This window comes from Pelophylax lessonae (genome assembly GCF_965119305.1).
Source record: "Pelophylax lessonae genome assembly, chromosome: 10".
NCBI lineage: Eukaryota > Metazoa > Chordata > Amphibia > Anura > Ranidae > Pelophylax > Pelophylax lessonae.
The window spans coordinates 204,238,140-204,266,095 of record NC_138777.1 but is presented as its reverse complement, the minus strand read 5'-3'; the positions used below and the strand labels follow the sequence as shown (position 1 = coordinate 204,266,095).

Below are 27,956 nucleotides of genomic sequence, written 5' to 3'. Positions count from 1 at the left end.
TGTCTCACCCTGCCTTGCATATGCTCAGTTGATCTCCATTTTTGGCATTGTGCCAAACATCTGAGCCACTAGAGGCCGATCTGCTGACAGCCTAAACCCTTTACTGCTGCTCAGGGGTTATAGGCTTCAGCAAACTGGCAGCCTCCAGCAAGAAGGAACCGGAGCCATGCAGGAGGCAATTTACAGCACACACTAATTTAGTAGGTTAATTATTAATGTGAAATTAATGTTCCTTGCTAAAGAACATTATTATTATTATTTTTTTTTTAATCAAATGGTTATGGGTAAAGTTCTGCTTTAAAAAAGTGGCACTAAGATGTTCCTTTCTGCCACCAAATTCAAACTTGAACTTTGTATATTTTGTATGCAAAAGCAGAGAGAGCTTAGAGAGCACAGCCTCCAGGAAGTACTGGCCTTCTACTAGCCCTTATGTGGGTCTGTAAACACCTGCTTATAAATGTCGGCTGGTCACCGGTGTATGGCAGCCGTCACACAACACCTCTCAGTAGGACAAAGGATGCCATGCTAAAACTGCAATTCAGATTCTGTTTCAAGAAAACACAACCCGTCAGCACAGTGATGATCTAGCACATTATTAAAGAATCTGCCAATGTAACAAAGAGGGAAAAGCAGTAGGACGTTCGCTTATAAAGTGAAGCATAAAGCCCATCACCTGACCTTGTCTGCAGTGCCAGTGCCTATAATACTGCAGATTGCGGATCACGCCTCTCCTCACCAGAGTCTAGAATGAGATACAAACAGAGTGACAGTAAAGATGTGCTTCCCGAGAAACCCCTGCCCAGACATTTCTGTCATCTCCACGTCCACCTTTATCTCAGCCGGTCCAGTCAGTGGTTTGGTCAGGATCAGTTCTCCCCGGTGTCTGCCCGCTTGCCGCACCTCCAGGCCACGCTGACCTTTGCCCCTTGTGATGGTGAAGCGTTGCCCATCTCCTGGAGACCGTGGTGCTGTCATGGTGAACAGGACCCGAGGAACCGACAGCTGGGACTGCATGCCAATGTAGTGAAAGGAGACAGAATGGGGGGCTTCCAGACAGGCGGCACTGCCCACGTGGCACGGCGTCCGTTCACACTGACTGCAGAAACAGGAGGAGACCAGATGAGAGGACTGAGCAGATACAAGATGGAGGAGCGCAGGTCACAAACATTTATAATGTGATGTAACAACCCTGCCCCCTCCCACCTTGTCCAATCAGAGAACACCTTGTATTCATTGGGAAAAATGTGAATCTGTGAATGGTGTCTGTGCTGTGCAAGTGCAGCTGCTCAGCATGGGACACAGAAGATAGCGGCGACTACTACAGGGGTTCTCCACTTCAACAGCAGTCCCACACATACAGTGCCTTCAAAAAGTATTCATACCCCTTGAAATTTTCCACATTTTGTCATGTTACAACCAAAAACGTAAATGTATTTTATTAGGATTTTATGTGACAGACCCACACAAAGTGGCACATAATTGTGAAGTGGAAGGAAAATGATAAACGGTTTTCAAACTGTTTTTACAAATAAATGAAAAGCCTGGTGTGCATTTGTATTCGTCCCCCTTTACTTTGATACCCCTAACTAAAATCTAGTGTAACCAATTGCCTTCAGAAGTCACCTAATTAGTAAATAGAGTACACCTGTGTGTAATTTAATTCCAGTAAAATTACAGCTGTGCTGTGAAGCCCTCAGAGGCTTTAAGACTGAGTACCCACAGTAGATTGGTTGTCATAATAAATTTATTATTTATGAATATGAATTTTTTGGATGTGTTATGATTACATGCATTTATACCTACTATATGGATGTACTACTATCGATACCCATATCTGGTGTGCTATTGAATTCTCAATCACATGCCCTAGATACAATTTTTCGGGTCCCTATTTTTTGGATCCTATAGATTATCTATGCTATGCATTTGATGAAAGTTACATGTCCAGCCTGTACTCAATTAAAGTCCCACATTCCCTTCCTTTTTCGCTACATACAATTAGGGATGGAGACAGCTGGACATCTCTCCAATGATATTATATTATGTGGCAGACCCTTTTCCCTACTAGATTTTGGGTGGAAGACACCCGGTCTGCTACATACGTTCTTGTCACATATAAATATTTTTGCCAATCAACCTACAGTTTATATAACACAAATAATTATTTTACCAATAACATCCATTTCCCCCTTTTTTTCCCCTAATATTCAATTACCATTTATCCCTCTGCCTTTTGACCCAGTATAGAATATAGTTTAGATTTGGAGGCTATAGCTTTAGCCCGGACTTCCTGTTTCCAGGGCTGCGATTGTATGTTTAGCCGCCCCTCCCTCGTGTCTGTCTCTGTTATTCATCCAGGCTGGGGGCGGGGTGTTGCAGTACGATCGGCGCCATGCACAGTAGGCAAGCGGTGCGGTGTTGAATAGACACCGCATCTCTATGGTTACTGATATCCACCAGCGTCGGAGGCGCGTCTGTCCGACCCACATCCGGCCTCTGAGCGGATGTGAGAGGTCCGTTTCTGCCTATATACACCCGACGCCGACATGGCGTTGGCGTGGATTACATCCTTACTTTTGGGGCAAGCAGACTGATCACAGGTTCACCTCTCATCTTCACATGGCATTCTGATGTTTTTTTGCAGTTTCTAATTACGGTAATACAGGCTATTACTTGTTAATACAACAGCTATATTCACCACATGTATCCTTTTCTTGTCTTAGCACGATTTACTTTATCCCTTGGACACTCACGTGCTTTAAATGTGGTTCTTAATTTTTCCTTGGGTCCCACCTTACTTCTCTCCCTTTTTTTTCTTTTCTTTTTATTCCTTCTCGCTTCTTATACTGAGATCACATCCATAATATCATCTCATATTGCTTTCTCTGTATGCCTTGTTCCCCTGTTAATGAGTAAGCCTATTTCACCACTTCTTTTGGCACTTTTATACATTGGTCAACCCTCTCTAATATGCACATTCTTGTTTTAAGCTGGTGGTTGGTTTTATTCTTAACTATTCTACAATAGAGACCTCTTTAAATATGGTAAATATCTCTCTCTATAAATATCAGTCTCATCTCTGACAAGAAAAACTATAATTAAATAAAGTCTAATACATTGTATAATTTCAGATCTCTCTGATTTTGGAGTATCTACTATATCCCTCCTGGATGAGACATATTATATGCCAATTCAATGCCTTCTTATGTGCACATTGGATTTTTTACTTTCCTGCTGCTCTTCCCCATTTGGTTGGATATTGTCCACGCCTCAGCCCCGGGTCAGGCATCTCCCGGCTGATCCCTATACCTCCTCTCCCAGAATTGGATTATTAGAAGACATTACACTACTTAAGGTTGTGTTGACTCTATATATGGTTACATACAGCTATTTTCCTGCTCCCCTTCCCCTCCTGTATATTAATATTCTGGTATTATTTTCCAGATATATAATGTATTCCCTATGCTCCTGATGAATGGACGGAGGTCCATGAAACGCGTCGAGCCTACAAGCACTCAAATTAAATATCTTATCCAAGTCTTTTCCAACTGAAGAATATGTATTTATAAAGATTTTAATCTCATATGGAATTCGTTTTATGTATAACAATACTCTGGATATGTTATCAATGTATTTATCTCCTACTCATGTGATTTGTATATGTGATCTGATATGTTTATTTGTATATGTTATGCTTCAAGTTATGAATGTTATGTCCACCTTCTATGGGTCCCCATTTTTTGGGTTATTATTAAATTGTGTAGATCAAATTTTATATGTTTTAAGACTGAGTACCCACAGTAGATTGGTTGTCATAATAAATTTATTATTTATGAATATGAATTTTTTGGATGTGTTATGATTACATGCATTTATACCTACTATATGGATGTACTACTATCGATACCCATATCTGGTGTGCTATTGAATTCTCAATCACATGCCCTAGATACAATTTTTCGGGTCCCTATTTTTTGGATCCTATAGATTATCTATGCTATGCATTTGATGAAAGTTACGTGTCCAGCCTTTACTCAAAGTCCCACATTCCCTTCCTTTTTCGCTACATACAATTAGGGATGGAGACAGCTGGACATCTCTCCAATGATATTATATTATGTGGCAGACCCTTTTCCCTACATTTTCCCCTCAGAGGTTTTTTATAGAACCTTAGTAAACAAACGGCATTATGAAGGCCGAGGAACACACCAGACAGATGAAAAGTGAAAAGCGTGGTGTGCATTTGTATGCATCCCCCCTGAGTCAATAGTTTGTAGAACCACCGTTTGCTGCAATTACAGCTGCAAGTCTTTTTGGGATGTCTCTACCAGCTGTGCACATCTACAGAGTGACATTTTTGCCCATTCTTCTTTGCAAAATATCTCAAGCTCTGTCAGATTGGATGGAGAGCGTCTGAACAGTAATTTTCAAGTCTTACCACAGAATCTCAATTGGATTTAGGTCTGGACTTTGACTGGGCCATTCTAACACATGAATATGCTTTGATCTAAACCATTCCATTGTATCTCTGGTTGTATGTTTAGGGTCGTTGTCCTGCTGGAAGGTGAACCTCTGCCCCAGTCTCAAGTCTTTTGCAGACGCTAACAGGTTTTCTTCTAAGATTGCCCTGTATTTGGCTCCATCCATCTTCCCATCAACTCTGATCAGCTTCCCTGTCCCTGCTGAAGAAAAGCATTTCCACAACATGATTCTGCCACCACCAGGTTTCACAGTAGGCATGGTGTGTTCAGCGCTTTTCTTTTAGGGCAAAAAGTTAAATTTTTGTCTCTTCTGACCAGAGCACCTTCTTCCACATGTTTGCTGTGTCCCAGTGGCGTAACTATAGCAGTTGCAAGGGTCGCGACCCGGGCCCATGCAGGTCCCCTTTCATGTTTGTCTACACCTGTGCCTTAGCCAGAGTAGGGGGGGCGGAGCTGGGAGGCAGTCCTAGGTATGGATAACTGCTTGCCCCTTGTCCACACTGTGGAAACAGCTGGCACTATAGGCGGGCAGGAGGGGCGACATGTAGGAGAACCGATCTCCTCCATTCTCCTCTTGGTTCCTGCAGGGCTTTCAGTGGCTGCAGGGGCGGGATCAGTTCTACTAAATGCCTCCCCACCGGACCTCCTATCCAGCCTGGTGCTAGCTGTACTCACAAGTGTTAACAAGTGACAAGCAGTCATCCGTACCTGGGACCGCCTCCCAGCTCCGCCCCCTGACTACGGCTTTGGCTCCCGCTTCTTGTCTCAAGGCTGTTCCTAGCGCTGGGCAAGGTAGGAGAAATGCTCCCTGCCCCGAGGCTGCACCCGCCTAAGTAGATACAAACACAATCTCTGCCACAGCAGAGTGTAAGAAAATAGACTGCCCAGCGAAGTGAGTTCCAGGTGTCCAACTATCACTCTGCTCCCCCTCCCCATACTGCCCTCCTCCCATCATGCTGTCCCCCCATACTGCCTCCACTGCCCCACTCACATCATGCTGCTTCCCCCATACTGCACCCACCTGGCACACTGTCCCCCTATACTTCCCCCCCCCATATTGCCCCCTCCTGGCACACTGTACCCCTATACTTGCCCCCATTGCCTCCCTCCCATCATGCTGTTGCCCTCCCATCATGCTGCTCCCCCGGCACATTGTCCCCTATGCTGCCCTCCACTGCCCCCCTTCCATCATGCTGTCCCCCCATACTGCCCTCCACTGCCCCTCTCCTTCATGCTGTCCCCCCATACTGCCCCTTCCTGTCACACTGCCCTCCTCCCATCACACTACCCCTCTCCCATCACACTACCTCTCTCCTGTCACACTTCCCCCCCCCAATACTGCCGTCCACTGCCCCCTTCCCATCACATTGCTCCCCTCCCATCACACTGCCCCACCCTCCAGCCACACTGGCCCCTCCCATCACACTGACCCCCCTCCAATCACACTGCCCCCTCATACTGTCCTCCACGCCCCCCCATCACACTGCCCCCTCCTTCTGAAGGTGCCCCCTGTGTGCCCTCACCCAGATTGAGGCGCTCTAAAAAAGAAGGTGTAACTGTGTGTGGCAAGTTTAGTGGGAGGATGGTGGTGGTGAACGCAGAGCTGCAAAATGCCCCGCTCCCCCACAGAGCTACCGGCATCCCATCTCCCCCTGATATCTCAGAAAAGCCCCAAAGATGGAGCTCCTAAAAAAAACTGTAAAAATAAAAATGTAAAATGGTAAAAAAAATAACAAAAAAAAAAACAAAATAGCAAAAATTAAAAAAAATTCTGGCCCTGACCACTGCCATACTGACCACGTCCACTGCTCTAATGACCATGTCCACCTTCCTACTGACTACGTCTACTGCTCTACGGACCACGTCTACTGCTCTTCCGACCACGTCTACTGCTCTTCCGACCACGTCTACTGCTCTTCTGACCACGTCCACTGCTCTACTGACTGACACAATTCACATTCAACACTGACAACACTGGCGGAACTACCAGGGTTGCAAGGTTTGCACTTGCGACTAGGCCCTGGCCTTCCACCACCATGGCGGGACCCAAGACTGCAAGAAGGAGGTCCGCTTCACAGCATGTAAAAGGGATCCACACCGTAAATGGTCCTGGGACCAGTGGGAAGGGCTCTGGGCTTGGAGGGAAGGGCCGAGGCCGGAGGTCAGGGGGCCCTTCATGGTTTCTTGCACCAGGGCCTTGAAGGTTCTAGTTACGCCTCTGCTGTGTCCCCCCACATGGCTTCTTGCAAACTGCAAACAGGACTTCTTATATATTTCTTTAAACAATGGCTTTCTTCTTGCCACTCTAACATAAAGGCCAGATTTGTGGAGTGCACGACTAATAGATTGTCCTGTGGACAGATTCTCCCACCTGAGCTGTGGATCTCTACAGCTCCTCCAGAGTTACCATGGGCCTTTTAGCTGCTTCTCTGATTAATGCTCTGCTTGCCCGGCCTGTCAGTTTAGGTGGACGGCCATGTCTTGGTAGGTTTGCAGTTGTGACATACTCTTCCCATTTTCGGATGATGGATTGAACAGTGCTCAGTGAGATGGTCAAAGCTTGGGATATTTTATAATCTAACCCTGCTTTAAACTTCTCCTTAACTTTATCCTTAACCTGTCTGGTGTGTTCTTTGGCCTTCATAATGCTATTTGTTCACTAAGGTTCTCTAACAAACCTCTGAGGGCTCCACAGAACAGCTGTATTTATACTGAAATTAAATTACACACAGGTGGACACTGCTTACCAATTAGGTGACTTCTGAAGGCAATTGGTTTTTAGTTTAGTTAGGAGTATCAGAGTAAAGGGGGGTGAATACAAATGCACGCCACACTTTTCAGATATTTATTTGTAAAAAAAATTTAAAACGATTTATCATTTTTCTTCCACTTCACAATTACACTTTGTGTCGGTCTATCACATAAAATCCAAATAAAATACATTTACATTTTTGGTTGTAACAGGACAAAATGTAGAAAATTTCAAGGGGAATAAATACTTATTCAAGACACTGTATGTCATTTGCATAGTTGCATTAAAGAGGAAAATCGCTCTCCCCCACCCCCCCTTTTTTTTTTAAACTCACCGCGTGTTTTAGGTTCACACAGTTACTTACTCACTTCCTGCTCAGCAAATCAAGTGTTATCCTACTGCAATCCTCTGCTCTGCTGACATAGCCCAGGTCCTGTGCTTCATCTTCTGTGATGTCATTGGGAGCTGGCTGTCTTTTCCGAGTTCAGGCAGATAGCCCCCAAAGACACTCCGCAGCGCCACACTCTGGCCACTGTGTGTCCTTGCTGCTGCAGCCTTAAGGAATATGATCTGTGCATATTCCAGGAGGCTACAGAGGAGGAGGAGACATAATATTTGCTACGCAAAAATGGTGGGCAGGGCTGGCTTAACAAAAACCATGAGTAAAAGCCTGCTTTTACCAGCCCTTTTAAAAACAAACAATTCCCTCCCTAAGTGGCTGCTATCATATCCCAACAGTTGTTAGGAGACAGAGTAATTGTTTTGAGCTCCACCTAAAGACTAATCAACACATTTCTATTACCATCATTATCATATCATATTCCTGTAAAGGAAGTAATACTTGCCTACGCAAAAATGGTGGCAGGTGGGCAGGGCTGGCTTAACAAAAACCATGAGTAAAAGCCTGCTTTTACCAGCCCTTTTAAAAACAATTCCCTCCCTAAGTGGCTGCTATCTTATCCCAACAGTTGTTAGGAGACAGGGTAATTATTTTGAGCTCCACCTAAAGACTAATCAACACATTTCTTTTACCATCATTATCATATCATATTCCTGTAAAGGACGCCCCTTTCTAAATCCATCGTAAAATCTTCTTTCTTCTACAGCTATTCTAAGTGCCCCTGTCCTTCAAGCCGAGGAATTCATTTATTTGGCTTCCACTGAAGCCTTTCCAAGTCTCCCATTATCTGTAGACCATGAGGAGGACATCATACTCACTATGCAGAGGTCTTCATGTAGGTCGTGTTGTGTTTGGGCTTGGGGCACTCTGGACGGACGCACGTGAAGCCGCCATACAGATTGACGCAAGTCTGTCCTCCAGCACAGGCGCTCTGCTCTGACACGCACTCATCAATATCTGAGAGGTAAGGAATCAGGTGGTGAGGTGGTCATGTGAAAACCATCTGGGTATTTGTGTCATAGATGTGGCAACTTACCCTGGCAGCTGTTCTGTGAAGAATCCAGCAGATACCCCTGTGGGCAGACACATTGGTATGATCCAGGAGTATTGACACATTCATGGATACAAATCTTCGCAGCAAGTGCACTTCCATGGAACAAACTGCATTCATCAATGTCTGTGAAGGGGGGACAGAAACCAATAAAAACTTACGGTAATCCTATTATACCACAAAGTGTGTTGTTTGGGACCTACTGGGGAAATTTTGTTGAGCTTTCCTAAAATATATCTAAAGCCAAAATGTATTTTAGGTTTTGGATAGAATAGGTCTCTGTTCTTCCTTTCCTGTAGGCACAATAGGAAGTGATGGGAAATCTCCTCATAGACAATTGTCACCAGGACAGGCATTTCCATTATAAAGTGTCCCTCACCTCCAGTTTAGTTGACAACCATAATATTTTAGGATTTCCTATCAGTCTTTGTCCACAGAACAAACACAGAGGGGCTCTCCAGTTGGGACACAGACAGCAGTAAAAATCTGACAGGGGTTGTGATCCTTCCACACTCCATCCAACACTAAATAGGTTTTGTATAGAGTTGCAGTTTAAAAGTCCATACACTCTAAGGCCAAAGGTATGGGAACCCCCTTCACGATGATGGAGTTCAGGTATACTCAGTAAAAAGTTCTGTTAATACTACATCATACATTGTAGACAATTGTTCCAACCTTGTAGTAACAGTTTGGGGGGAAGACCCTTTTCTGTTCCAGCATGGCTGTGCCCCGAGTACAAAGCCAGCTCCACAAAGACATGGTTTTTGCAGTTTGGTGTGGAGGAATTCAGCTGTTCTGCACAGAACCCTGACCTCAACCATACTCAATACTTTTGTAATGAATTGGAATGCTGATAGTGAGCTGGGTCTTCTCATCCAACATTAATAACTGACCTCACAAATTGGTACAAATTTCCAGACACCCTTCAAAATTTTGTTGAAAGTCTTCCCAGAAGAGTGGAGGCTGTCACAACCACATAGGGACAACTCCATATTTAGGGCCATGGGGATGGGGGCAACTCCAAATTTAGGGCCATGGAGATGGGGGCAACTCCATATTAAGGGCCATGGAGATGGGGGCAACCCCATATTAAGGGCCATGGAGATGGGGGCAACTCCATATTAAGGGCCATGGAGATGGGGGCAACTCCATATTAAAGGGCCATGAGGATGGGGGCAACTCCATATTAAAGGGCCATGAGGATGGGGGCAACTTCCTATTAAGGGCCATGGGGATGGGGGCAACTCCATATTAAGGGCCATGAGGATGGGGGCAACTCCATATTAAGGGCCATGAGGATGGGGGCCACTCCATATTAAGGGCCATGAGGACGGGGGCAACTCCATATTAAGGGCCATGAGGATGGGGGCAACTCCATATTTAGGGCCATGAGGATGGGGGCAACTCCAAATTTAGGGTCATGGAGATGGGGGCAACTCCATATTAAGGGCCATGGAGATGGGGGCAACTCCATATTAAGGGCCATGGAGATGGGGGCAACTCCATATTAAGGGCCATGGAGATGGGGGCAACTCCATATTAAGGGCCATGGAGATGGGGGCAACTCCATAGTAAGGGCCATGGAGATGGGGGCAACTCCATAGTAAGGGCCATGAGGATGGGGGCAACTCCATAGTAAGGGCCATGAGGATGGGGGCAACTCCATAGTAAGGGCCATGAGGATGGGGGCAACTCCATATTAAGGGCCATGAGGATGGGGGCAACTCCATATTAAGGGCCATAAGGATGGGGGCAACTCTATGTTATTGGCCATAGAGGGATGGGACAACTCCATATAAATGGCCATAGAGGGATGGGACAACTCCATATTAATGACCACTGGAGGATGGGAGAAACTGCACATTAATGGCCATGGTTTTGGAACTGGATGTCCAACAAGCTCACATAGATGTGATGGCCAGGTGTCCATAGACTTAGCCATAGAGACGGGCCAACTCCATATTAATGGGGATGGGGCAACTACTTATTAATGGCCATGGAGGGATGGGGTAACTCCATATTAATGGCTAAAAAGGGATGGGGCAACTCCATATTAATGGCCATTAGAGGTTAGGAGCAAATCCACATTGATGGCCATTGTCTTGGAAGTGGATTTCCAACAAGTTCATAGAGGTCATGTACGTAGTGTATAAACCAATCTATATGCGATGACTAGATGAGGATTGATAAGTGCCTAATAGTGGAGTGTTTCTGTTCCTACAAAGACCATACCTTCCATACTGCACTGCAAACATGATAAGAAGAATCTAATTGCTGGTAAACAAAACCAGCTCTTTCGATCCAGTAAACCACTCATTAGGATGTTTTGTCCCTTTTATCCTCTTATCCTCAGACCTCAAACTCCTGGACTGTTAATGACCTTCTCTTCTAGAATCTTTGAGATCCATAGATACCAACATATACCGTTCCTGGTACATCTCCGGCCACTGCCTTCTGCTCCACAATTCCTGTAGAGCTGGGAAAATCCCAGTGGACTTCTCTAGGATTGGAAAGAAGAACAGAAGGAGATGGTAGAGCAGTGCACAATGGGAGAAAGTCTGCAGGATATCTGCAGACTGGTGGCAAAGATGAAAGTGTAACTAACACCATTACACTCACATTACTCAACAGTGGGGTCAACCAGGTTCTCCCTTAAATCTGACCTCATGCCTTTCCCCAGATCTGGCACAGTTGTACCGGCTCCTCTCCTGGACTGAAATTGTTTACTCTGATTTTACTGCACACTGTGTGAGTTTCACAATGTGCATTAGAAGCCGAAGCAAGTCATACAGAGCCTTCCTCACTTCCTGGCTGGAAGATGCCCAGCATCCTTTAGCTCTTTCCTCTCCAGCTTGACTGTCCCTGGCCTACCCCTTTCATTCACTAGGTTTACCTTGTGGCCTTTACCAAGGGTGGTCTACATGCAAACGCAATCTTCCTAGGAACACCTATTCCCTACAAGGAAAGGAGGAACTGAACCAATGAAGGTAAAATGTAGGCAAATTAAACTTCATCTTTAAAAGGAAACTGTATATATATATATATATATATATATATATATATATATATATATATATATCTAATATAAGTATCTGAAAGTATGGATCACAAGATGCCAGTTCAAAGCTGTGCACCCTTGAAGCCCCAAATCTGGGCTCTCTCAGGATGTTTTTTTTCCAGCTCTATCACCCTCCCTCCCCTCAATCCCACAATCCCATAATGCACTGCATGTGCCACGGGGTCAATAGAGACACACGGGTGTACATGTTAAAAAATTTGCATAGTTGTTCATCCATTGAAACTGCATGAAAACTGCTACTGTGCGAACGAGGCAAAATCAAATGTTCTCAGGCTATATTCTCTGAAATTCAAATGTGTGAGTGCAAAAAATACTGCATTATATGGCCACTATATGGCGCCAAGGAGCATACTTCTTTCCTATGAGATCACCATCTAGAGACCACAATACAAAATTTTCCCTCATTTACACATTCGATCCACAGAGAATATAGCCGAGAACATTCAATCTTTCCTTAATCCCACAAAAATAATTTACATGCAGTTTCAATGGATGATCAGCTTTGTTTTTTTTCTTTTCTAAATACACCCTAAACCATTAGACACAATGCAGCTCAATGTAAAACTACCTCAGATTTGTACCCCCAGTCCCTACCCCTATTAGAGGGCTTTGTTCCGTGATGCAATAAATGCCTCGGCAAACTTAAATGCAACCTACATGCCAAATGCACAAAACCTGAGATTAGGTTTGCTGGAATTTTGTTTTAAAGTGACCTACATACATACATCAGATCAGATTTGTTTCTATTATCCAGCAGTATAATATCATGGAAACCGAGTCTGAAAAATATCATTGGCATCCCTCCCATTGCTGGTCACATGACCAATGCCAAGGATCTGTTTTTATGGTGTAAGGGGGACCACCACTAGTCAGGTGGAGCCGCTGATTGGCCAGGAAGGCAATCCTTCACAGTGATATGCAGAGGACCACTATTGATAAGGCTTTCTCTACTAATGAAAGCTTCAGCCATGGACCTGTGTTGTCTATGACTGTACAGTATGCCTTTGATCTCCCTGCCTCAATCCTATATGGGACATTACTGAGTATATATTTCCGTACCTCTGGCACTTACTACATATATTAATAAAAGCAACATTCGGATGTGCGTTTCCTAAGGCTACTATAGCCTGCTACAAAACTAATGAGTTATGGTGCTATCCAACCTGCTATAAATAGGACACATATGTTAAAGCCATGAAGGTACTGGTATATGGAGAGATACCGGCATGCCTTAGGAACAAATAAAAAGTACTGCTGATATTGGAGCCACCACTTGAACCCTGCATCTTGATTTAGGGACTTTACGTCTATCCTGCCACTCTTATCTTTGCACGCAGTTGGAAATATCGGTCTTGTCTGGTCTCTCTGGCCCTGACGAAGCTGTATGCGAAACACGTTGGCTTATTGGGACCCTCAAACCGAGTGTCATCTGAGACTTGCATCAACATCTGCATTAAGTATTCTACATTTCCCTATCCAGGGAACATATTTCTCCACTGCGTATTTTATCCCATTTGTAATTTTTGTACGGGACATTTTTCTTTGTGTCCCTAAATTGCACATGTTGTTTTATATGTATTAATAAAATTATTTTATTTTAATTTACATGGTTGTATCTTGGTCCTCCTTCTCCCAATTGGCCTTTCAAAGCCCCACCTTTTTCTTTTTTGGTTTTGTATAACTTCACAGTGATATGACTGGCTGCCCATAATTCCAGTTTTTCAGCCCATTAATTACCTTTTAATGAAATAACGTTGAATTAATGTTGGAAGGTTAGATCCTTAGCAAATCGTGCACTACATTCTGTTAACTGAAGACCTTCCCTCTAACACACATTTTGTTTGGGAACATTGAGAGGACATAGTCTCTTCTCACACAGATTTGGCAGTGCAGCCAATACACACACACCACCCCTCTCCTTTCCCCCACTGGTTACCCTGGCAGACGCCTCCCGTCTGGATCATATAGCCGGCATCGCAGGTACAGTGCTTGGTCCCATGGAAGGAGGAACACTTGGCAGGGCGAAGGAGGGTCGTGTTGGTGGCAGGCGGTGACTCTGTGGACAGAAAAACTCATGGTGACACAGGGCACGGTTACATTGTTTTGCAGCTGAATCATTAACAAGCTAGACAGACAACACCAGATATCTGTATCATCAGGGCTTTTTTTCAGCTGGAACTCAGTTCCACCACCTTTGGCTCAGGCCCTCTGCTCCCTGCTCATCACTATCCCTTGTAAACACAGAGGTCTGGCTTCCTGTGTTTTCCAAGTGCAGTATGGGGACAAAGGAGATGCCGATGCCTGGGGTGCAGTGCGAATGCTGACACCCCCACTGACTGGATGATCTCCCTGCAAGTGAGATAGGCAAAGCCATCTAAAGTGTGAGGGGAAGTACTAGAGAAGACGAGGGGTTAAAGTGAGAGGTCAATGGGGGATGCAGAGCCAAGCAGCTGTGGTGGAAGAAGGCTGAACTCTGCACTCTGTGTTTAGCACACCCCTGCCTGAACTCTGCACTGTATACGTATCACACTCCCAAACTCTGCACGTAGCACACCCCTGAACTCTGCACTCTGTGTTTAGCGCACCCCTGAACTCTGCACTGTATACGTAGCACACCGCTGAACTCTGCACTCTGTGTTTAGCGCACCCCTGAACTCTGCATTGTATACAGTACGTAGCACACTCCCAAACTCTGCCTGTAGCACACCCCTGAACTCTGCACTCTGTGTTTAGCACATCCCTGAACTCTGCACTGTATACGTAGCACACTCCCAAACTCTGCACGTAGCACACCCCTGAACTCTGCACTGTATACAGTACGTAGCACACTCCCAAAATCTGCCTGTAGCACACCCCTGAACTCTGCGTTTAGTGCACCCCTGAACTCTGCACTGTATACAGTACGTAGCACACTCCCAAACTCTGCACTCGGTGTTTAGCACATCCCTAAACTCTGCACTGTATACGTAGCACACTCCCAAACTCTGCACGTAGCACACCCCTGAACTCTGCACTGTATACAGTACGTAGCACACTCCCAAAATCTGCCTGTAGCACACCCCTGAACTCTGCACTCTGTACATAATGCACTCCTGGTATTTGATGCCCCTTTAAGACCCTCCCACTGTTAGTGAAATTTTGACCAGTTTGGGGAGGGGGTTTTGGGGAGGGGGGGAGGTTTGTAGTTGAGTTCCTGTACCTTTTTTTTCTGAGAAAAAAAGCCCTTTATATCATGGTAAGCCTGCAGGCTCTGATGGTGCAGAGATCTCCAGATTCCAGGACACAATGGCATAATATAACCCATGGCTGTGTGTCTACAACACGGGGATCAGGTGTAACGCTTGCATGTAAAGGCCCAAGCTCTAATGTCACAAAGCTGTACATGGCTACTCATAAAAAGGTGCCAAAATAATATTTTTAAGATCCCCAAAACACAATGTTGCTTATATAATGGAATCTAACAGGATAGGCTATTCCATGGGACAGAGGACCAGCATGACTGGAATTTTTTTTTTTTTTTTTTTAGAAGGAGGTGGTCAGCAATGGGAGCCTGTACATGTCTTTAATGACAGGTTCCCTTTAAGGAAGTGGTCATAGTCATCGTCTAAAAGAAACATAAAAAATAATTTGGGGTGAAAATGAGCAAGTTTATAAACTGATGGTGGTTTTAAGTGAACATGTATTACTTAATAATATAATATAATATAATATATATAATTTTATACACACATCCATATAAAAGATTGTTTTTATTATCACATAAAATTGGTAGCACGTGCACAAATTAAAACACCCCTAAAGGCTGACAATATAAATATACAGTCATAGTTGGTATGTACAAATCTCTCTGTTCCCAATGCGTTTCACAATTTTCTTACATCCTCAGGGGAGAAGAGAATTCATTCACACTGAAAAACACACTTGATTGCATGTCTTTCTGCTACCATTAAAATACTGTGGATTACAGGTAGGGGATCGCTTTGGCTCGATCCCCCAGATGGTGCGAGTGGAGTAAACCTCTCCCCTGTTACCCACTCATGAAGGCATGGCATGGTCTCTTTATGGTTATATTTACCTTGCTCCTTTTAAATTGGGAGGTGTTTATACTCACAGACTAGAGCTGCATGATTAATCGTTACAAAAATCATGATCTCGATTCACACCCCCCACGATCTTAAGATGGCATTTCCTCGATTCATACAGAGCAGAGCTGTTCTCTGCTCACTCACAGCTGTCAAGGAAAGCCTCCAGCAAATGTTTATCAACATCACCAAGGCTGTGAGATAACTGTAAGCACAATGTTTTACAATGTATCATTTCTCATTTCCTTCTTTTAGATCAAAGGAATATATTTCCATCTGTAAAGGAGGGCAGTTTAACCTCTAAGTGCCGGTTGACTTTGGTGCGATGCGGGAACCCTGCAAATTCACTGTGGGTTCTCGCATCGCACCCGACTCGCAGACAGTTCACACCGCCATATGCGAATCGCTGGGGGTGTCAATACAAAGTAATGACACCCCCAGATCAGTTTGCATATCGCAGTTCGAACTGTCAATTCGGAAAGGAATCGGATGGCATAGGTCTGAACACCCATGCGATCTGATTCTAGTGCAAAGAGTCCTGCACAACTTTGGTCTGAATGCAATGTAATTCAGCTATACAATCTGTATGGCTGAATTTGCATCGCACAGACATCGCATGTGATTTGCAGAGCAGTGTGGTGCGAATCACATGCGAAGTCTGACATCGCTATAGTGTGAACCGGAACATAAAGCGGAGTTCCACTGTTTTTTGTGTTTATTAAAAGTCAGCAGCTACAAAAAGTGCTGACTTTTATTAAACACACACTCACCTGTCCCACGATCCAGTGATACGGCCGGGGGGAGCCTCGGTTCTCTCCCTCTACTCCCTGCGGCGCCAGCTTCACTACCGTGGGCACACGGCTGTGACAGCTTGCGACTGCGCATGCACAAGTCGCGCTGCGTGTCCTGAGTGGATGGGCAATCTTCTGGGACCTGTGACGTGTCCCAGAAGATTACGGGGAGGGAAGGGAGAGGAGAACTTCCACTCGAGCCACTTAGGCAGCCTGAGCAGAAGAAGTGGGAGTGGGTACCTATCAGAACTAGGTACCCGCAACCCCCCAAAAAAATGACATGCGAAATGTGGTATACCAGGGGATCAGGAGTATTTAAAGCGGAAAGTTCCACTTTTGGGTGGAACTCCACTTTAAATGGCCCCTACGCTCGCCTGACCTAAATCCAATAGAACCCCTCTGGGACATTAGGGATCGGCCCATCCGATGCACCTCAGTCTGTTCGGAGGTCAGTGATGACCTGGTCCAGTGGAACTCCGCTTTAAAGACTAAACCTTTTTCTGACACTTGTTGCTTACAATTTAAAATCAGTATTTTTTGCTAGAAAATAAGTTAGTACCTCCTAAACAGTAAAGTTAGCCCAATTTTTTGTATAATGTGAAAGACAATGTTACACCGAGAACCGCGATCTTTATTCCAAGCAAAAAATGGTGATTCTTATTTTATTCTGAATCGTGCAGCTCTAATACAGACTGTATATATATATATATATATATATTTGTTGCAAATAATTAAAGAAGGATAAAACCGCGCTACATATAATAAATAAAAACAAACCAAAAGTACAAGCAGCAACTAATCTGTGAGATATCAACACAGCTGCAATAGAAAAATATTTATTTAAGTTGCGCTAAAATGATAAACATGAAAGTTCACAAATATAATATGATAATCCAAATGGGTGTCACGAACATGTTCCAACAAGTGTGATATAGTAATCCAGATAGGTGTCGCTACCTATTTGTGTTTGTTTCAGTTTGAGCGAATTCTCTTCCTGCCTGAAGAAAGAAAATTTTAAAACGCGTCGGGAATACAGAGATTTGTACACGATGACTATATATTTATATTGTCAGCCTTTGGGGGGGGGGGGGGGGGGGTTTAATTTGTACATGTGCTACCAGTAAGTATTTATTAATAAAAATGGCATTTTTTTTATTTTTATAGATGTATGCGAGTGATATTGGTAATCTATAACATACATGCTTTTCATTTAATTTTACATAGAAATGTTTCTGTGTCATTGTTGTTATTTAGAATTTATTACATATTTATCTAATTTGAATCACTACAGGTATGGGGGGTGTTTCAGACACTGGTTTGGTAATGTTCACTTGTTGCAGTTTATTAAGGGATGTTGGCATTTAGGTTCTAGGTGTAACCACTCCCAAATACAGTGTGTACTGATGGTGGTTTCATTAGAACTATATATATATATATATATATATATATATATATATATAGGGATTCCCAGAGCACTATGGAATACCTAAAGATATGGCACAGTAGAAGCTCGCTGGCTTTGTATGACTAAAACTTCAGATGGAGCTATATGGAGGGAAGGGGCAAGCCACTGCTCTGGAGAGGGAGGGGGTGCAGGGACTGTTCTAAGATTGCAAGGAATAGGTGGAGTCACTGGCTGCACAGTCATGTTGTGCAGTACAATCTATGGTCATATAGTACACTCCATGGATGTGTGCAGTATACTCTGCAGCACAGTCTACATTCATGTAGCACAGACTATGCCCAGTACACTTTATAGTTATGCAATGCAGTCTACAGTTGTGCAGTGCAGTCCAATCTATGGTCGTGCACCACAGTCTACAGTCTGTACCCTCTACAGCTCTATGTTCCTGCAGTGCAGTCTATGGCCATGCAATATTCTCAGAGATAATGCAGTTCATTATATAGTCAGTCAGGGCTGCTGCTAGAAATCACAGGGCCCCATACAGCCTACCTGGTAGGACCCCCCCCCGAATTTATAGACAATATTTTCACTAAAAATACACTAAAATCATTGTTGGCAGACACAAACATAACAGAAAACCTGTGTGAATTAGCCTTTTCTTAATTGTTTTTACATTTTTTTTTTTTAATTTATAACTTTTTTTTTTGAAATGTTAAACATTTTTACAATTATTTTTTTTTTTTACAATGATCTATTACAATGTTTAATTATTATTTTTTTTCTACAGTTTTTTATTCTTTTACAGGACAGGGAAGCAAGCAGTGCTGCGGGGAGGCTTTACAGTGAAAAGGGGGCACATGGGAAGGGGGGCACATGGGAAGGGGGGGGGGGGGGCTCAGAAGCAGGCAGAGCAGGGAGGGGGAATCGTTGTCTCTGAGAAGCAATTACAGGAATGATGCCCTGTGTCTGTGTCTCTCCCTGTGCAGCAGGTGAAAGCTGGCAAAAGGGGGGAAAAACTGGCTTTCAGTTGCTGCAGAGAGCTGCACAGGGCTTCCTTCTGTAATTTCCCTTCCTCCCGACCGCACCAATTCCCATGGTGTTGGGGCCCCCCTGTGTGCCCGGGCCCCCTACAAGAGGACTGGTGGTCCCCCCCCTATCAGCGGCCCTGTAGTCAGTACACTCTATGGTCATGAAATACAGTCTAGAGCAGGGGTCTTCAAACCAATGCCCTCCAGTTGTTCAGGAACTAAAATTCCCATCGTGCCTAGTCATGTCTGTGAATGTCAGAGTTTTACAATGCCTCATGGGATGTGTAGTTCCACAACAGCTGGAGGGCCGTAGTTTGAGGATCCCTGGTCTAGAGTTACATAGTGTGGTTCTGTCCTTGGCTGTTCATTGCTGCCTATAGTCATGCAGTACCATCTGCAGTCATAACACTATATGGTCATTCAGTATAGATTATGGTCGTGTATTACAGTCCATGGACATGTAATACTGTCTATGGCCGTACAGTACAGTCTGGGGTCATTAAGTTATTCCAGTTCTGATTGAAAGGAGCACAAAGGTCAGCAGTTCTCCTGGAAATCTATACTGTGTGCCTGGGCTTACACCTGTCCGCAGAAGAAAAAAGTGACCAATGAAATTTCCCAGTCATTCTGGCACACACAAGACAGGCATTAAACACTTTCTGTATCACGTGTGTTAGTGAATGGAGCCTCATACCTCCTTATGGGAGAACTGGTAAAATTTATCTTCCAGTATTTTCCAAATCCCCAGATATTGTGGACCTGCAAGAGCCAGTACAGCCTGAACATAGTGTGCATGCTGGGATTTACAGTTCACTAGCAGCTGGTAAGCCAAAGATCGTTTGCCAGTGTCAATAGTTGATGTGTAAAATGTAACTATGTAACCAGTCATTCAGAAGTCAGAATCCGCTATGACTACTACCTGCACAGCTGGCTGCTTGTCCGCTCCAGGTCTGGTTGTCCAGGCAGGTTCTGGTCTCAGAGCCGAGCAGGTGGAACCCCAAATCACACAAGAAATGCACCTCATGTCCTACTTTCAGCTTTCCGCCCAGCATGCGTCCATGACGAGGAGGCTTCAGAGGGGAGCAATTGTCTAACAGAGGAAGGCAGGGTGAGGGAGATATAATAATACTGCGTACTGCGTAAGTAGGTTTATGAGTGATGAGGAGGGTAGCAGACAGGGGACATGAATATTGACAGTGAAATCAGCTGAGCTTCCACTCATTTCAGATATTCCCCTCAGATCTACATTGAATGCACTTGCAGTGCACAGTGGATTTGCCTTTAGTAAATCAACCCCAATTAGACTGTGCAGCCAATCACAATGGTCAGGAATCTTTACTACTGGCCTCTGACATAAAAGGGTTCAAAGAGACTGTAAAATCAGACAGTAAAGTGTATGGCTAGTTGATGTACAGGTGCAAGAAATAAGAGAAGTTCCCTGCACACATCGGAATCGCACCCACCTTTATCGTCTCCCTTCTGCAGATGGGTCCTCAGCTGGTTCAGCCTTCGGCTCAAGGTCCTCATTCCTCGCAGGTAGGACGCTTCGTGGTCGGTAAGCAGCTTCTGGACCTGGCGCAAAGTTCGGAGAGCCTCTCGCTGCTCTGAGCAGGTCTGGGTGGACAAATCATATGGCAATCATCACAAAACTCCCACAGCCCAGAAACCCCCTCTATGTACAAGACGTGTGTATGGGGGGGGGGGGGGGTCTCACCGGGAAAGGGAACAGAACTCACCTAACCTCAGTCAGGAAAACTTGAGGGCTTTGTGCTGGGAGGAAATGTACAAAGCAGCGGCAGGTGTTCAGACAGACAGGGAAGAAGCTGCTGCTGACAGGCTGCCATTGATCACTGTATTAGGAACATCTACCCTAGGCTTATCCGACAGTCCACCATTGTATATGTGTCTATTAAAAGCTGAAGGAAAGCTTCCAGAATTGCTCTGTGTGTGGGCAACATTAGGTGCACCTAATATAAAAATAACAGATTTATTGTAAGATCGATACTGCCCCTGCAATATATTAGGAATCATTAAACACAGAAGCACGAGCACTGCCACTGCCAACATTTGGTTTCAAACAGAGGCGTAACTAGAACATTCAGGGCCCCAGTGCAAGAAACCATATAGGGCCCCCCCCCCCCCCCCGACCCCTGGCCGGGGCTCTTCCCTTCAAGCCTGGGGCTCTTCCCACTGATCCTGGGGCCCTTTACTCTCGTTGGGGAGCCCTTTATTACGGTCCTGCAGCGGGACCCTTTCACAGGTTCTGCAGTGGGCCCCCTTCCTGTCATCTTGGGGCCTCCCCACGGTGGTGGAATGCCAGGGCCCGGTTGCAAGTGTGACCTTTGCGATCCTGGAAGTTCACCCACTGGTGTCAGTAGTTTTTATTTTTTGGTATTTTAATTGTATTATTCTTTATCATTTTATTTTATATTTTTACAATGTCACTGACTAGGACTCTGTCCATTCAGAAAAGGAAGGAGCTGGTAAATTACATATTTACCGACCCCCTTCCTGGTTCTCTATTGTGACACATTCCCTGCAGCAGCCGGCAGGAGAGAGGAGGGAGCACAGTGGGGGGGCAGCACAGGGGCCCGGAGACAGCAGAACACAAATGAACTGGATAGGAGTGGCGGGGACAGCATACAGAAGAACCAATCTCCTCCATTTTCCTCCTGCAGCTACAGGAGGAAAAAGGAGGACAGCGATTTCTCTACTTGCTGCCCCCACCGCCCCTCCTATCCAGGTGTACAGGGGAGCTGCACAGGCCCCCTGGAGTATAGGGCCCGGTTGCGATTGCAACCCCTGCAACCCTTGTAGTTACTCCCCTGGTTTCAAAGTGTTTTAAAAGCCAACTATTGGCCAAGCTGTCCTTATATCGGAGGGGGGGGGGGGGTTACACCTTGACACAGTCAGTGTGGAGGATACAGACACCAACATTACTGCTATAGGACAGGTATCCCATGGAGGCCATAACATTATCTACACAATACGGTAGCATATGGCAGAGACTTTACTGGAGGAGATGCAGTCTAATTTGTGACTAATTGTGTCATTAATTTGCTTAATAAATGTCCTATATTATGTGTATTATTTTGTTGCCTCAACCTTTTTACTGCCACCGCCATATGTATTACAATGGTGGTGGTGAGTTTTTACACACACACACTCCGTTTAGCTCCAGCTGCCAGGAGTGTGTGTATATCTGACAAGCCAGCTGTTGGCTGTCAGATGGAAGCCACCGGATAGCTTCTACACACTTCTGCATGTGTTGGTACACCTGAGCTTTGCGTGCCTATCAGCAGACCTGAGACAGGTATGGTGGGTGCCATGTGATAGAGGGGAGGGAGATCAGCAAACAAGACTTCCTGATAATGATATGAAAGTGAAATGTAAAACGTCACTTCCGGTTTCTGGTGTCACTTTTCCAATTTGCGCTCCATTAGCTTTATTGGAATACCTATACTGCCAAAGTAGTTCACCGCACATGGGGTAGGGGGCACACTTTGACCTTCTCAGCCTTGCCCCACCACTGCTCCAGTCCAATGTCAATGGCCTGCTTCATGCAGGTTTCAGCTTGTATAAGAGCAGTGTGAACAGCAAGCTTTGACAAAGTCATTGCAGAGCTTTCGGCAAGCTTTGTTGAAGTTTTTAAGGTACCATTCAGCTGCAATGTGTAAATGTTGAACACAGATCCCAATGGGAGTGCTGATTGCCACTTTAAAAAGGTTGTAAAGGCTAAAGGTTTTTTACCTTAATGCATTCTTTGCATGAAATTAAAAAAAACCTTCTCTGTGCAGCAGCCCCCCCCCCTAATACTTACATAAACCCCATCTCGGCCCAACGGTTTGAACGAGTGCCTCGGCTCTCCTGGGACTCTGCCTCCAAAGTTGGCCATTGGCTCCCACCGTTGTCAATTAAAGCCACTGAGCCAATCAGGAGAGAGAAGGGGTGACACTAAGCTGCGGCTCTGTGCAAAAATGGACACCCAGAGTTGCAGCTTGGATGTGAACCTGCTCGGGGGCCCCAATTGCAAGCTGCTTGCTCTGGGGGCATTTAGCAGGAGGAAGGGGTCAGGAGCGCCAGCGAGGAACCAGAGAAAAGGAGAAACAGGGCTGCTTTGTGCAAAACCACTGCACAGAGCAGGTAAGTATGACTTTTGTTTTTTAAAGGAGACTTTAATATCACTTTAAGCAAGCTGCTAGCATGCTTTCAACAAGCTTTAAGTGCTGAATCCTGCTAGTAGCTTGTTTAAAGTTGCCATCAGCACTCCCATTAGGATCTGTGGTAAGTTTTGAACACAGATCTTAATGCTAAATCCTGCTAACATTACAGCTTGTTTAAAGTGGCAATCAACATTCCCATTAGGGTCTGTGTTCAACATTTACAAACTGGAGTTGAATGGTACTTTAAAAGCTTCAACAAAGCTTGCTGAAAGCTCTCAAAAAATGTTTTGCCAAAGCTTGCTGTTACATAGTAGTTGAGGTTGAATAAAGACAATAGTCCATCCAGTTCACACTGCTCTTATACAAGCTGAAACCTGTGTGAAAAAGGCCAATTTCTTTCCTGAGCCGATTCAGAAAATGGAAAATCTGCAAAATTGTAGATATATCTAAGGAGAAGGAATGGTATATGGCAGGGGTACTCAAATGTAAACTTGAAAGGTCCACTTACAAATTTTCCATTCAGTCCGAGGTCCGGAAAAGTGACCGTCAAATTCCAAATACAGAACGCCAACAACAAAAAAAGGCATTCCCCAAAACTTGCCCCCATCCAATGCAGAGCGACCATTGTGCGTGCCCCCATTAATGAAAAGCAACCAGTGTGCATGCCCCCATTAATGCAGAGTGACCATGTGCGTGCCCCCATTAATGCAGAGCGACCATGTGCGTGCCCCCATTAATGCAGAGTGACCATGTGTGTGCCCCCATTAATGCAGAACGACCATGTGTGTGCCCCCATTAATGCAGAGCGTGTCCCCATTAATGCAGAGCGACCATGTGCGTGCCCCCATTAATGCAGAGCGACCATGTGTGTGCCCCCATTAATGCAGAGGGTGTCCCCATTAATGCAGAGCGACCATGTGTGTGCCCCCATTAATGCAGAGCGACCATGTGTGTGCCCCTATTAATGCAGAGCGTGTCCCCATTAATGCAGAGCGACCATGTGCGTGCCCCCATTAATGCAGAGTGACCATGTGCGTGCCCCCATTAATGCAGAGTGACCATGTGCGTGCCCCCATTAATGCAGAGCAACCGTGTGTGTGCCCCCATTAATGCAGAGTGACCAGTGTGTGTGCCCTCAATAATGCAGAGTGACCAGTGTGTGTACCCCCAATAATGCAGAGTGACCAGTGTGTGTGCCCTCAATAATGCAGAGTGACCAGTGTGTGTGCCCCCAATAATGCAGTGACCAGTGTGTGTGCCCCCAATAATGCAGTGACCAGTGTTTGTGCCCCCAATAATGCAGAGTGACCAGTGTGCGTGCCCCCAATAATGCAGAGTGACCAGTGTGCGTGCCCCCAATAATGCAGTGACCAGTGTGCGTGCCCCCAATAATGCAGAGTGACCAGTGTGCGTGCCCCCAATAATGCAGAGTGACCAGTGTGCGTGCCCCCAATAATGCAGTGACCAGTGTGCGTGCCCCCAATAATGCAGAGTGCCCAGTGTGCGTGCCCCCAATAATGCAGAGTGACCAGTGTGCGTGCCCCCAATAATGCAGTGACCAGTGTGCGTGCCCCCAATAATGCAGAGTGACCAGTGTTTGTGCCCCCAATAATGCAGTGACCAGTGTTTGTGCCCCCAATAATGCAGTGACCAGTGTGCGTGCCCCCAATAATGCAGAGTGACCAGTGTGCGTGCCCCCAATAATGCAGTGACCAGTGTGCGTGCCCCCAATAATGCAGAGTGACCAGTGTTTGTGCCCCCAATAATGCAGTGACCAGTGTTTGTGCCCCCAATAATGCAGTGACCAGTGTTTGTGCCCCCAATAATGCAGTGACCAGTGTTTGTGCCCCCAATAATGCAGTGACCAGTGTGCGTGCCCCCAATAATGCAGTGACCAGTGTGCGTGCCCCCAATAATGCAGAGTGAAAAGTGTTTGTGCCCCCAATAATGCAGTGACCAGTGTGCGTGCCCCCATTAATCTGGACCGCCGAGGTCTGCTTCCTTCTGTCATCAGCGGGGGGGGGGTTAGAATTGAGAGGATCGGAGTGGCTGTGTTTAGCGCTGCATGATTACAAAAAGCCGAGTACAAGTTCTTCTTACCCGACGGAGAGGATGTCCTACAAAGTCCCGCCTCCTGGACACTGGCTCCTATGATAGACGTCACCAGTGTTCTGTCTATCATAGGTAACAGCCGGCCCAGGAGGCGGGACTTTGTAGGACATCTCTCCGCCGCAGAAGAACTTGTACTCGGCTTTTTGTAATCATGCAGCGCTAAACACAGCCAGTCCGATCCTCCCGATCCTCTCCATTCTGTCCCCCGCTGAGACAGAAGGAAGCAGACCGCTTCGGCGGTCCAGATTTTAATCCGTGTGGGTCCGGAGGCGGCCCGGAGTCCGCCTATTGAGGACCCCGGGTATATGGCAACTTTCTTCCAGATACATAGACAAATTTATATCATCAGCTTTTTATTTTTCTGTCATGTTGCAGACCCTAGGACTGTCCTCCTGACCTGGAACAAGCATGAAACCAGGGAAGTCAGAACACCCAACTCACCCATGCTTGTTCCTACACAGTATAGGAAGTCGGTTTTGGAGTCTACATCCAACAAATTTGGAAGAGTGAAAGTTCCTAAATTCCTGAACGGACATTGAAGGGAAACCGCCCACTGTGATCAGGGTGAGGTGTGCCCGCTGTGATCAAGGTGAGGTGTGCCTGCTGTGATCAAGGTGAGGTGTGCCCGCTGTGATAACCAGTGGCAGCCTGTCCATTGGGGGGCGCAGGGGCACCACCCCCCCATCCATGCATCCGGCCCCCTAATCTACAGGGCGCCGGACGCATGGATTCCATGGGTTTTTTTTTTTAAGCACGTGATTAGAGCCAAAGGCTCTAATTGGCTTCAAAAAAGGGTGGGCTCGGGGCGCAGAGCACTGCCCACCCAGTTGTGTGACAATAGCAAATGAATATTCACCATTGTCACATGGATTCTCCTCCTGGCCAATCAGGAAGCGGGTCCTGAGACCCATTTCCCGATTGGCCGAAAGGAGAAGCCATCCTATTGGCGAAGGAGGAGGAGGAGGGAGGAGACGCAGGGGAAGCGCTACCCACGGAGGATACTAAGAGGGAAGCCGCTGCTGTCTCCCCACCTCATGTCAGTCCAGGGTGAGTGAGCCGGCAACCGGGGGGGGGGGGGGGGGTATGGTGTGCGGGCTCGAGCTGGTGTGGTCCATTTGCTGGCCCCCCGACCTATGGGGCACCAGCCACCACTGGTGATAACCCGCAGTGACTTAAACTCACCTGGCCAGTGGAGGGGCCCAGAAGATGGAGGGTGACGCAGAGCAGCAAAACCACCTTCATCATGGTGACAACCTGCAGGGAGGAAAGCAGAGTCAAGCAGATGACATCTACCCCACCCCCACACACACATATTAAGTATTGATACAATGTTTCATCTTCATAGACAAATAAAGAATATTTTGTTTAAAATGTCACAATTGTGGAAGTGGAAGGATCACAGCAGTCACGTTAAATGTTCCAATTATAACATTGTATGTAGCAGTGAACATTCATCATCATGATGTATTGCACAGATCGCCCTCATAGATTGCGGCTCAGACCACTCATACGTTGGATTACGTCTGCTTTATATGATAAAAAACATTTCAGAATATCCAGCGGGGCAGTGTGTCTCCATCATTTTCATTTTGTTGTCAATAAAATTATTAAAAATAAGTAAACCTCCAAATTCAGAAGTGGAAGGGGTGCAACAGGACAAAAGTAATTTATATAAAAAAATTAAAGAAAGAGGAATATATCCAACTGTCAGGAGATCTGCAGATTATTCCACCTAAATAAATAGAGGGTCTCTCCTTGTGGGGTCCCCCCAGGTTGTAGCTGCCCCCCCCCCAGATACTCACCGTATGATGAGCTCCGCGATGCTCCAGCTACTATGTGACTGCGCAAGATGTGTGCCGTGCAGAACTCATTACCTCCACATTCCTCTCCGGCCACGAGTCGCCTCCCTGCATAGCAAACACAGCAACAGGTCTTGTTTGTGAGGGGCTGAGTCATTCCTGCAGAGCATCGGATCACAACAAATTAAAGAACATCGCACTTCATCATATAAAAATGCAGACCATCACACAGCATCACAACAACATACAGAACATCGCACCTCATCATATAAAGATGCAGAGCATCACATACATAAATATATTATACATACATTGCTCAAAAAAAATAAAGGAACACTTTTTAATCAGAGTATAGCATCAAGTCATCCTGGGATATTGATCTGGTCAGTTAAGTAGCAGAGGGGGTTGTTAATCAGTTTCAGCTACTTTGAAATTAACAACAGGTGCACTAGATGGGCAACAACAAGACAACCTCCAAAACAGGAATGGTTTTACAGGTGGAGGCCACTGACATTTTTTTCCTTACTCATCTTTCCTGACTGTTTTTACTAGTTTTGCATTTGGCTCGGGTCAGTGTCACTATTGGTGGCATGAGGAGATACCTGGTCCCTATAGAGGTTGCACAGGCAGTCCAACTCCTCCAGGATGACACATCAATACATGCCATTGCCAGGTTTGCTGTGTCTCCCAGCGGGATCTCAAGAGCATGGAGTAGATTCCAGGAGACAGGCAGTTACTCTAGGAGAGCTGGACAGGGCCATAGAAGGTCATTAACCCATCAGCAGGACCGGTATCTGCTTCTTTGTGCAAGGA

General features: G+C 45.6%; 1 protein-coding gene across 1 annotated transcript; it reads right to left on the bottom strand.

Annotated features, from left to right (window-relative positions):
* Positions 1 to 732: 732 nt before the first annotated feature.
* LOC309566024 (fibulin-7-like) lies at positions 733 to 27,236 on the bottom strand (the record flags this gene model as incomplete). The annotated part of the gene is made up of 8 exons (XM_082271043.1): positions 27,147 to 27,236; positions 26,527 to 26,598; positions 20,533 to 20,683; positions 19,989 to 20,159; positions 13,700 to 13,819; positions 8,670 to 8,810; positions 8,452 to 8,590; positions 733 to 1,096 (listed from the first exon to the last, which is right to left on the bottom strand). The coding sequence occupies exons 2-8, from the start codon at positions 26,587 to 26,589 to the stop codon at positions 733 to 735; spliced, it is 1,149 nt and encodes a 382-aa protein (XP_082127169.1). The 5' UTR covers positions 26,590 to 26,598; positions 27,147 to 27,236.
* Positions 27,237 to 27,956: the final 720 nt, after the last annotated feature.